General features: G+C 54.2%; 1 protein-coding gene across 4 annotated transcripts in view; it reads left to right on the top strand.

The window, feature by feature from the left end:
* PML (promyelocytic leukemia) overlaps positions 1–11,404 on the top strand; it is a 58,001-nt gene that overhangs the window by 46,061 nt on the left and 536 nt on the right. Inside the window, exons 8-9 of one of the 4 annotated variants that reach the window (XM_032244789.1) lie at positions 1,894–2,044; positions 3,142–4,154. In XM_032244789.1, the coding sequence (XP_032100680.1) occupies positions 1,894–2,044; positions 3,142–3,923 (933 nt within the window). In that variant the 3' untranslated portion in view covers positions 3,924–4,154. Of the gene's footprint in view, positions 1–1,893; positions 2,247–3,141; positions 4,155–6,093; positions 6,100–11,404 lie in introns of those variants that run through there. The other 3 variants (XM_032244792.1, XR_004258662.1, XM_032244794.1) reach the window with 3 other exon arrangements.

Below are 11,404 nucleotides of genomic sequence, written 5' to 3' on the forward strand. Positions count from 1 at the left end.
CCCTCCGTCAGCTCATGGGAGAGCACTGCTGCCCGGCAAAGGCTGGAGAAGAAACAACTGGATTCTCCCAAAGTGGGAGAAGGTGGAGTCTCCAGTCCCCTGTCTACAGGCTAGGAAGACACCTTGTAGAAGGCTCCTTACAGGGAGAAGACCGGGTCGCGAAGGTTGAGACAGCAGTGTGGGCTTACCCAGAGCAAGACATGTGAAATCAGCTTTGACGGCGTGGCCAAATCCGGATCTGGAGATGCGAGGCCCTGGGCAGACTCTTTAACTAGATCCCTGGATCTGAAGAGGCGAAGCCAACTGTGGATGGATTCATAGTGAGTGTCTCTTTCTGAGAATGACTGGCAGAAAGCTGGCAAGCCTGGAGCAGGGCTAGGCAATGCAAATCAAGTGAAACCCAGCCACTCCTAGGAAAACCCACCACGTCTTAGCTTACTTGTGGGCAGTAATGCTGTTTCTCTCGGTTGAAGCTTGGCTGAAAACAGATGTTTCTCGTGGGCATTGGAAGGATCTGGAGAAATGTGCTGTCTCCCAGGCCAGGGATGTTAGCCAGAGGCCAGAATTAACTGAGGCTTCAGCACCAGGTGGCACCAACTTCGTTGAGAAGCCAGAGGCAGTTCGTAAAGAGGAAAAACGCAAGTCCTGCCCTGGACTTTGTCCCAGCTCTGTGATGCTGGCCATGTCCCTTCCTTGCTGGTCTCCAACTAACGTCCACAGGTGGCATTTCACAGGAGGTTCCAAGTTGGTGTCCAAAGACTAAATACCTGGGCTTGGCAGCTGAGCAGATGATAAGCAGTTAACTCTGGGTATTACCATCACAGAGGCTCCACCTCCCTCTGTAGTCCCAGCCCCTTGGGAAAGTCTCAGAGCTGGAGCCCTTCCCTCATCCTCTGGCTCCCCCACCTCAAGGGATTCTCAAACAGTGTGCCTACCAGACCTTGGGGCAGAAGAGAACCCCTCACCTGAAGGACTCCCAAAACAGGTTTCTCTAAGCCGCTGGGTCAGATGCCAAGGGCCGCCGCTGGGTCAGATGCCAATGGCCTCCACTGCCCTCTCACTGCCACGGACCTGGGTGTCCATCTAGATGTGGCATCAGGAGGCCAGGCAGTCCTTCCCTGTGCCTTTGTGCAGGACACTGGCACCTCGGCCGACTTTGGGGACAAGAAAAGCCAGGCTCCTGACCCCTTCCAAAGAATCATCTGGGGTTCAAGATGAGGCTTTTTTCTCCCGTCCTAAGTTTTTGGTGTTTCTTCCGAGTCTGCTCAAACAGATGGAATTAGGAGCAGACATCTCAGGTCCTGCCTGCCATAGCAGTTGGCTCCTTCCCTGAGCCAACTTCCACACGCAGCACCATGCACTTACCCACACACTCACTGGCACTTCCTCTCACACTTCCATATGCTGTGTCAACGCAGGTTCACAGCTCATACTTAACTGTGTGTGCACACACAGACTTAGCCTTGGATTCACTCCCATGCATGCATGTTCACATACACTCATCTGTGTGTGTCACTCCCTCTCCTGCTCATGAAGGTGTGTGCCCTAGCTCACACATGTAACCCTCACATGTGACACACCCAGTTCCCACCATTCATGCACACATACCTTCTCTTGTGCACACACGTCCCCTTCCCCAGTGGTACACCCTCTCTCCCCTGCTCATGAAGGTGTGTGCCCTGGCTCACACATGTAACCCTCACATGTGACACACCCAGTTCCCACCCTTCATGCACACATACCTCCTCTTGTGCACACACGTCCCCTTCCCCAGTGGTGCACCCTCCCTCGTGTGCACGCAGATGTCCCCGGCTATACGAGTTTATTCGTGTTCTGCACATGTATTTGCCTTGCCCCTCTGAACCCCTGACGCTTGGTTTTTCTGTGTTACAGTCCTCCCGAGAGCTCGATGACAGCAGCAGTGAGTCCAGTGACCTCCAGCTGGAGGGCCCCAGCAGCCTCAGGGTCCTGGACGAGAGCCTCGCTGACCCCCAAGCAGAAGACAGGCCTCTGGTTTTCTTTGACCTCAAGCTTGACAATGAAAGTGGGTTCTCCTGGGGCTACCCCCACCCCTTTCTAACTTAGTCCCTGGGTCCGCAAAAGAAGTGCAGGCAGAGCCATCTGCCAGGCCCGGGAGAGCTCTGAGCTCTGGCCAACAGCTGCAGCCAGGGTGGGCGGTGCACTCCAGCTCATCACCTGGGCTCCCGGAGTGGCATTTGCTGGCTTGAATAAAGATGTCCACCTTAGCCAGTGCCTGAGTGTGCGAGGGAGGCAGGTGCCTCCATGAGTGCACCTCTGATCAGTTCTCTGAGACGGAGAGCTGGGGGACGCACTCCTAGACAGAAGCACAATGCGTGAGCACACTGCCGTGAGCCCAGTCATCCAAGTAAGGCCTCTGGCTGTGCTGCACGTTTCTGAATACAGGGCCTATCCCACCGGTGGCTGCACAGGGCTGCCCACAGATCCAAGGTCACAGAGGGATCAGACCCCTCATCCTGGAAGCCCCTCGACTTCCTCCAATGCTTGCCCTGACTCTGCAATGCGCCTCCTTGAGCCCGAGCCCCAGGTCCTACCTACCCTGTGGCATGGACTCAACATGGAGGATAGCCCAGCCAGACAGAAACAGCAAGCATCTTCACAGTACAGGAAAGTCACTTGCAGACCTCAGTGGGAAGCTCTGGGCCTTGCTCTGAGTGGAGTAAGCCGAGCAGGCCTGCTGTCTATGGCCCAGGGCTGTGACCGGGCTGGGGTCCTTGAGGGGATTGGAGGAAGCAGCATGGGATGGAGAACTAAGGTCAAACAGCCTGGGATCTTGCGTGTAGGTGGCTGAGGCTGAGAGAAGACAGAGGGACCTGGATCCACAGGGTTTGGCCAACTCTGGGGCCGGTAGTGGGGGAGGGGAACTTTGATCCCCAGCCGGTGAACAAATGTTTGGAGGGCAGCCCAGCCTCCCCTTCTGACCCCTATGCCGTCAGAACCAGGGGCAGAGCTGCATTTGGGGGCTGATGTGTGGCTCCTGCCAGCCAGCCCCAAAGTGAGGTCACTAGACGGTGAGTCGGCAGCCCTAGAGGACCCCCTTCTCCCACCCCGGAGCTCTCTGTGGGCCCCTGGGTCCTCACCCCGCCCTTCTCTCCTGGCCAGCCCAGAAGATTAGCCAGCTGGCGGCAGTGAACCGGGAAAGCAAGTTCCGCGTGCTCATCCAGCCCGAAGCCTTCTTCAGCATCTACTCCAAGGCCGTGTCCCTGGAGGTGGGGCTGCAGCACTTCCTCAGCTTCCTGAGCAGCATGCGCCGCCCCGTCTTGGCCTGCTTCAAGCTGTGGGGGCCTGGCCTCCCGAACTTCTTCCGGGCCCTGGAGGACATTAACAGGCTGTGGGAATTCCAGGAGGCCATCTCGGGCTTCCTGGCTGCCCTGCCCCTCATCCGGGAGCGCGTTCCCGGGGCCAGCAGCTTCAAACTCAAGAACCTGGCCAAGACCTACCTGGCAAGAAACATGAGCGAGCGTAGCGCCATGGCCGCCGTGCTGGCCATGCGTGACCTGTGCCGCCTCCTTGAGGTCTCCCCGGGCCCCCAGCTGGCCCAGCATGTCTACCCCTTCAGTTGCCTGCAGTGCTTTGCCTCCCTGCAGCCCCTGGTGCAGGCGTCAGTGCTGTCCCGAGCCGAGGCCCGCCTCCTGGCCCTCCACAACGTGAGCTTCGTGGAGCTGCTGAGCGCACACCGCCGTGACCGGCAGGGGGGCCTGAAGAAGTACATTTGCTACCTAAGCCTGCCGACCACCACGTTGTTCCCCACCCAGCCTGCTCTCAACCTGCAGGCTCTGGCCACCTTCTTCGAAGGCCTGTTGGAGGGTCCGGCGCTGGCACGGGCAGAAGGTGTCTCCACCCCTCTTGCTGGCCATGGCTTGGCAGAGAGGGCCTTCCAATAGAGCTGAGAGCAGGGGGTGACTGGCTTGGGTTCTTGGTGGGCAGAGAGGGATGGGGTCCCTGAGCCAGGCCCCACCCATTGCAGCATTCCCAGGTCCTGGTACCCAGCCCTCAGTTGTCATTTGGTTCAGAATCAGTTCCCTTTCTCTGGGACCAAATTTCCCTTCTCTAGACATCCTATAGAGAAGGTTCCAAAGCTGAGTACCCACCACCCCAGGTGTTCACCAGGCGCCCAGCCCCTCCTTCCAGGACTAGAACCAGGGAGGTCCTGAGTGAGGAAGGCATGACCTCTGAGCTCTCTAAGTGGCCCTGGTCTTGCCTCAGCCATCCCACCTGCCACTACCTTGGGTGTCCTTACAGCTCTGCCCTGACCCCAGCAGCTGCGCCAGCAGACCAGCTGACAGCTCCCACAGAGAGCAGTCTGAGGTGGTGCTGGCCGCACCCCCACTCAAAGTGCCTTCCAAACCAAACTGCCCTTCATGAGGTTAGGTTCCTCCAGCATCCACCTGCCCAGCGGCCAACTCTGTTCCCTTCCCTTTTCATCCCAGAGAGGCCTCATCAGCAAAGACAGAAGCTGATGTTCCATGCATGTCCCCTCTTCCAAAGCCTGACCTTCCAAAGTTTGCTTCCTTCCTCCTGGGCACACAGACACCTCTGCTTGGCCACAGCTTTGCTCTTTGGTCCTCAGGCCACCAGACCCCTCACAGCATGGCCCTTGGCTCTTCCTGCCCTGCCCTCACCCTCAGACCTCCCAAGGAGTGTCCAACGCTACCCAATGTATAGTCCAGGGCATTGGCATCCCCCGGGAGCTTCTGAGAAACGCAGACTCGTGGGCTCCACCACAGGCCTCTGGAATCAGAATCTTCAGGGTGGGGCCCAGCGGTCTCTCTTTTAACGGGTTCTCCAGGTGATGCTGGTGCATACTCAGGTTTGAGAACCGCTGCTTTCATAGACGGCTCCTCCAAGGGGAAGCGGTGTGAAACAGCAGAGAAAGTCCCATCCCTGTCTCTGACTGTGCAGTGAGTGTGGCCTAGGAAAGGGCCCCTTCCTAAGCTCTAGTGTCCCCACCTGTAAAATGGGCCGATTGGCCTCCATAGTCTCAGAGCTGCCATCTGGCTGTGCCACCCTGCGTTTTTAGGAATGGAAAGCAGGCCTCTGAGGCAATGGGCAGGAAGCTTTCTCATTCTTGAATTCTAGCTCCCATTCCAAGCCGTTAGTTCCCAAACTTGCGGTCACACCAGAGGTCAACAGAACACAGGCAGGTCAGGGTTGTCCTCTCTGATTAGCAGAACAGCTGACCCTTCCTCGTCCTCCTCCCTCCCATCCGTCCTCCTTGGCTCCCTGCTCCTGGGATGCTTCCCAGACAGCCCAGGCCTCTAACCTCCATGGCTGATGACCTCCGCTTTCACATCGCTGAGATCTGCTTGCCCATACCGCAGCCCCGTCCCATGCGGGCCCTGAAGACCCACTGAGGAATTCCGTAGGGTCTTGTTCCCATGACGGGAGTGCTGGCTCTAACAGTGAACGTTGGCTCATTTAAAGTAAGATTCCGATGCCAGACTGTTAAAGCAGGTGCTGGCTCTGAAGCACCTGTGGAAACAGATTGATGGAGATTGAAGGAGGAAGGGAGACTGGGCCCACTGACTTCCAGCCTCGCCGTGTATTGCTGTATTCAGATGTAGTTGAGGGGTGCTCTGCCCTGCCGCCACTGTCACAGCCTCTAATAAAGATGTGAATCCTGAAAGTCTGATGCTCCGATCACAGACTCTGCTCAGCAGCCCCAGAGGAACCATTGAGAAGCCTTTTGCCTGGACAGGAGGGGGCTCTCCCAGGCATAGGCCTGTGGCCACTTGCCTAGCACAACCATGTTTTGTGAGGTGTCTTTCAGGACTTAGCAGAGCTGAGAGCCCTTTCTTGCTCAGTGCTGCAGGCCTTAAGCATGGGAACCCCGCCATGACAAGTGGGGAAGGCCAAGACCCAGGGTAGCCTTGCCTTGGGATCATCTCCAAAGGGGAGTGCCATGTGGCAGGAAAGAAGCACCAATTTCAAGAATTACCTCCTAGAGAAAGTCAGAGACCAGAGTCTGCAGGAACTTTGCCACTGCCCCTCACTGGCGCATCCTGTACTCTTCTCTGTGTTCCTTGAGTGACAGGTAGTAAAACCCTTAAAAAGGGAGGTGTGGGAGGCCCAGAACATTGGTAACCGGTGATGAATGTGTTGTCTTGGCTGTCACAGATGGAACTGAGTTCAGTACCTCAGGGATTCCCATGGCACAAGCATTATAGGAATTAGTCCACCACTGGCGTGGGTGAGCAGCTAGGTAATGGGAATTGATCAGTGCCACCACCCTTGACCCACCTACCATCCCAGATGCCCAGATTCTAGTCCTGAAGTTTTGTTCTCTTAGCTTGACCCTTCGATCAAGAAGATCCAGTCCCATTATGTCGCCTGTGCTTCATCTTTGGACTGTATCTCAGGTGTTTACATGTCAACTAATGCAAGCTTACTGGGTTAGAAGTCAGGACACCTAGTTTCAATCCTCACTTGGTAGTCTGTGGCCCCCTTTGGCACGTGTACCTCCCTCCCTGATCCTCACGCTCTGCTGTGGTCAAATGGGAGAATTAAGCTCCTTTTGACTTCAAGGGACCTTTGTGGGAACCAGTGAGAAAATGTGTGTGAAGATAGCTTTTTGGTATATTTAAAAGCACACAGGTAAGCCGGGCACGGTGGCTCATGCCTGTAAACCCAGCACTTTGGGAGGCTGAGGTGGGTGGATCATGAGGGCAGGAGTTCAAGACCATCCTGGCCAAGATGGTGAAACCCCATCTCTACTAAAAATATAAAAATTAGCCAAACATGGTGGTGAACACCTATAATTCCAACTACTCAGGAGGCTGAGGCAGGAAATTGCTTGAACCTGGGAGGTGGAGGTTGCAGTGGGCCGAGATCACACGCCACTGCACTCCAGCCTGGGTGACAGAACAAGACTCTCTCTAAAAACAAACGAAAAAAGCCCCACATGCAAATTTAAAATCTTTCTGCTTTATGAATCATAGGGAAATAAACACATCTTAGATCTTAGCAAAACAAAACAAAATATGGGTTTGTTTTCAGGGGATTAAAGAAAAAGATCAGTGATGAGCAAACAACCGTGGGGGTCCTGGGGTCTGCGGGGGCCAAGGTCAGGGGGCCCACCTTGGAGGGGCTGGGCAGGAGGTGACGCTGTGCTCCCAACACACCCGGATGGGACATTTCAATCACTGAGGCCCGGAGTAGAGAACAAGCTTCCTGTGTAACAGCTCAGCTAAGCCTTGCCGCGGGGCCTCCTTCTGAGGCCCAGGGTCTCCCTCACACCCCTGGGAAAGTCATTTAGAAATCTGCTTTGTCCCCCAACCCCAACCTGGCTCTTACTGCCGGCTGCTGTCCCAGAGCCTGGCCAGATTGTTCTCCCACCCTCCACCTCCCCTTGTCCTGGCCCATGTCCACCCTTCTCCCTACCCCAGCCTCACTCTGACTCCTGGCCCCAACCTTGACCACTCTCCATGCCTCAGAGGCTCACCCTCAGCCCAGCCCTGCCAGCAGGCCCCGTCTCCTCCTCTGACCTCAGCCTTGTCTCCACCTCACACCCCAGGTGTCTCCAGCACCTATGCCTAGAGTAAGGGGCTCCCTTCTCACCTTTCTCCGCTCCTCACAATTAAGGAAACTCCACGGCTAGTGCGCGTGGCACCCGGGCTGGGATGCACCAAATGTCAAATCAGAGAGGGTAGGAGACTGGGGACCCTGCCCACCGAAAAGAGGAGCTGAGCTAGGGCTGCTCCTGGGCTCTGTCAGCAGAGGGCGCTGCAGCGCCCCCCACCCCGGGGTCTGCCAGCAGAGGGCGCTGCAGCCCCCACGGGGCCTGGCAACGGGTGTGGGCCCCAGTGGTGCTGGCGGTGCTGATGGTTTAGGCTCCGCAGCTCAGTCCTTTCCAAAGGGCCGTGGGTGCTTCCCCTGGTGTGGGAGATAACCGTAGGTAGGAGGCACAAGGAGAAACATTTTTTAAAATGTTAAACCTTTTATGTTTATTTTCACATCTGTTAGAAACAATACAACCAGGCTGGGCACTGTGGCTAACAGGCTGTAATCCCAACACTCACTTTGGGAGGCCAAGGTGGGTGGATCACCTGAGGTCAGGAGTTCGAGACCATCCTGGCCAGCATGGTGAAACCCGTCTCTACTAAAAATACAAAAATTAGGTGGGTGTGGTGGCGTGTGCCTGCAATTCCCGCTACTTGGGAGGCTGAAGCAGGAGAATTGCTTGAACCTGGGAAGTAGAGGTTGCAGTGAGCTGAGATCACGCCATTGCATTCCAGCCTGGATGGCAAGAGTGAAACTCTGTCTCAAAAAAAAAAGAAAAGAAACAATACAACCAACCCATGTGGGATCTAGTTGCTCAGAATGACGCTTCAGTGAAATTCTTTAAAGATCCACTTAGGACAAACAGTAAGTAACTCCACGCTGGGAAGGGTCACAGGTAGAGCAAAACATGACTGTGGAAGTAAATGACCTGCTAATTTGGGGAAATACTGGGTGACAGTGGACTTAGGGTGAGCGTTACAGCTAAGGATAGGCCCCAAGTTAGAACGGGGTAAGGATCAGGTGGGCTTCGAATCGGGGTGACAGCCAGAGCTGAAGTCCTGGATGGGGTGGCCCAGGTTAGGATTTGGGGTTAGATCAAATCAAGGGGCACATTTGGTGCTTAAGGTTGAGAATAAACCTTAGGAATTAGGAATTTAGTTAGAAATGGAGTTAGAGTCACACTTCAGGCCACAGGTCTTTGTGACTTTAGCAACTGAAAATTTCCTGAAACTGTGAACAGATGGGCAGGAGCTTTTGAGGAAGACCCCCTTGTAGGCACCCCAAGTGCAATCTGCCTTTTCCCCCAAATCCTCTTCTGGAAGCACCTGGCAGGGGCTCTGCCCCGGCTCACAACGCCAACAGGGTCAGTGTACGCAAAGCGGATTGCAGGCACCGAGGAGTGGGCAAGCCTGCCCGGGAGTGAGAGCACGGGACGACCAGGTAAGATAACTGGGCACCAGACACGATTTCACCGTTTAGCAGAAGTAACCTTGTTTAATCTTCCCGACTATCCTGTGTGGTTACATCCCATCCTCCCCCTACAGAGGAGCACGGCAGGGCAGCAAGGCTGAGCACCCTGTCAGGGTCATTAAACTTGTATGCGGCGGAGCTGGGATTTGCCTGCAGGAAGCCTGTGTCTAGACTGGCACCATCTGTGGCCCACACCATGGGGTGCATGGCCACGTGTTGGGGGACAGTCTCCTTGGTCTCACCTTCCTGTGCCCTCCTGAGCTGTCAAGTCTCAGGTGATGCACAAGGCAGGCCCTTGAAAGCTACCTCCACCTTCTAGTCCCTGTTCTTGAACTTTATTTTTTTACTTTATTTTATTTATTTATTTTGAGACGGAGCTTCGCTCTTGTTGCTCAGGCTGGAGTGCAATGGGGTGATCTTGGCTCACCGCAACCTCCGCCTCCCAGGTTCGTGATTCTCCTGCCTCAGCCTTCCGAATACAGGCATGCGTCATCATACCCTAATTTTGTATTTTTAGTAGAGATGGGGTTTCTCCATGTTGGTCAGGCTCATCTCGAACTCCCGACCTCAGGCCTCCCAAAGTGCTGGTATTACAGGCATGAGCCACCGTGCCCGGCTGAACTTTAATTCTAATTGTTTCTTTTAGGGCAGGTGTTTCTGAACCTTTTTATTATTATTATTATTGTCCTCTTAAGAACCATTTTTAGCATTTTTTCCCCATTGCGCCTTCCTCTGTGAAATTTTAATACCATTGATACGCCGTACATGCCATAGGGTTTTCTAAATACAAGACCGTATCTTCTGCAGACAGAGATGGTTTTACGTTTTCCTTACACGGACATAGGTATGGAGTGTGTGCCTTTGGAGGGTCAGAAACCATGGTAATAGCTAATATGGTCAACTGCCCTTCCCCCCCTTTTCATTCCCTGTGGGGTGATAATGCCTCTGTTGAGAATGCACGATTTAGGGTACGGCCCCACCCCCAGTTATAATGCAGGTAACAAGTGGTCACGGGAAGGGTGGGTGGGATGGGGCTGTACCGCTATGTGGGTGGAGCGTAGGTAGGCCAGGCGCAGGGAGATGAAAGGGAATGGGGATCGAGGTCTCTGAGGACACACTCTCCTGCAGCGGGTCTCGGTCCTGGTCCCAGGCATAGGCACAGGCTGAGCCTGGGGCTGGGAGAGAAACAGGGCCAGTGCCATTATTTATTTTTCTCTCTGAATCCAGATGTCAGCAGCTCCAGACCCGCTGGACCTGAATAAAGCAAATACCTGTGGAGACTCTATTGAGAGAAGCGTCTAGAATTTCAACAGATTCTCCCCACACTAAAAGCAAACAAACAAAAACAAGATGAAACAAACAAAAACAAAAAAACAGGAAGTCTGGAAGTCGCTGTCCACCCTTACAAAATGCATTTGCTGTCAAGTGAGGGAAAAATGCCTTCATTCTTGGCTCAAGAAACTTCTGTAAACTAAGACCAGCTGCCTGGACTATGCTAAAATCAGTTTATAAATATTATAAATATCCCAAACTTGATAGCCAAGCAGATTACAAAAGCTAGCTAGCTAACCACAGACATTTTCCAAGAAGCTAGCCAGTCAGACAAGTAGGAGATATTGTGAAATCCTGTGTTGCTTGTCTGATTTCCTGAAACCATTCATCTCAGACTGAATGCAGAGGGCCTGGGGGTGGAATTGAGGAGCTGACTATCTCCTGCAGTTCTAGAGCCTTAAAGCCCTGGCTGACCCCGGGGTGGATTGACTGCACAGTAAGTCAGACCAACCAGCTGGGCTCAGTGGCTCACGCCCGTAATCCCAGCACTTTGGGAAGCCGAGGCAAGTGGATCACCTGAGGTCAGGAGTTTGAGACCAGCCTAACTGCGTCGTGAAACCCCATCTCTTACTGGAAATACAAATATTAGCCAGGTGTGATGGCGTGTGCCTGTAATCCCAGCTACTCCAGAGGCTGAGGTGGGAGGATCACTTGAACCTGGGAGGCGGAGGTTGCAATGAGTTGAGATCAAGCCACTGCACTCCAGCCTGGGCGACAGAGAGAGACTCCATCTAAAAAAAAAAGACCAACCAAGGAGGAGGCAGAGGGTGGGCGAAGGTGGGTGTGGCTGGGCTCACGGAGGTGCACTTATAGAGTCAGCTTGGGAGCAGGGAGCTGTGTGTGTGGAAGTTCAAAGACAGGCTTTAGAGGGACCTGGCTTTAAATCCCAGCTTTGCTGTGTGACCTTGGACAACCTGCTTACCCTCTGTGATCTCATATGCAGATGGGGGTGATAATGCATACTTCACAAATTGTGAGGATGGAATGAGATAACATATAGAAAGTACTAAACTTAGCAGACTGGCAAAAATAAAAAATAACTCTATACACCCAACACCCTAGA

The sequence above is a fragment of the Sapajus apella genome, unplaced genomic scaffold, assembly GCF_009761245.1.
Source record: "Sapajus apella isolate SASKATOON/1434 unplaced genomic scaffold, GSC_monkey_1.0 scaffold55, whole genome shotgun sequence".
Taxonomy (NCBI): Eukaryota; Metazoa; Chordata; class Mammalia; order Primates; family Cebidae; genus Sapajus; species Sapajus apella.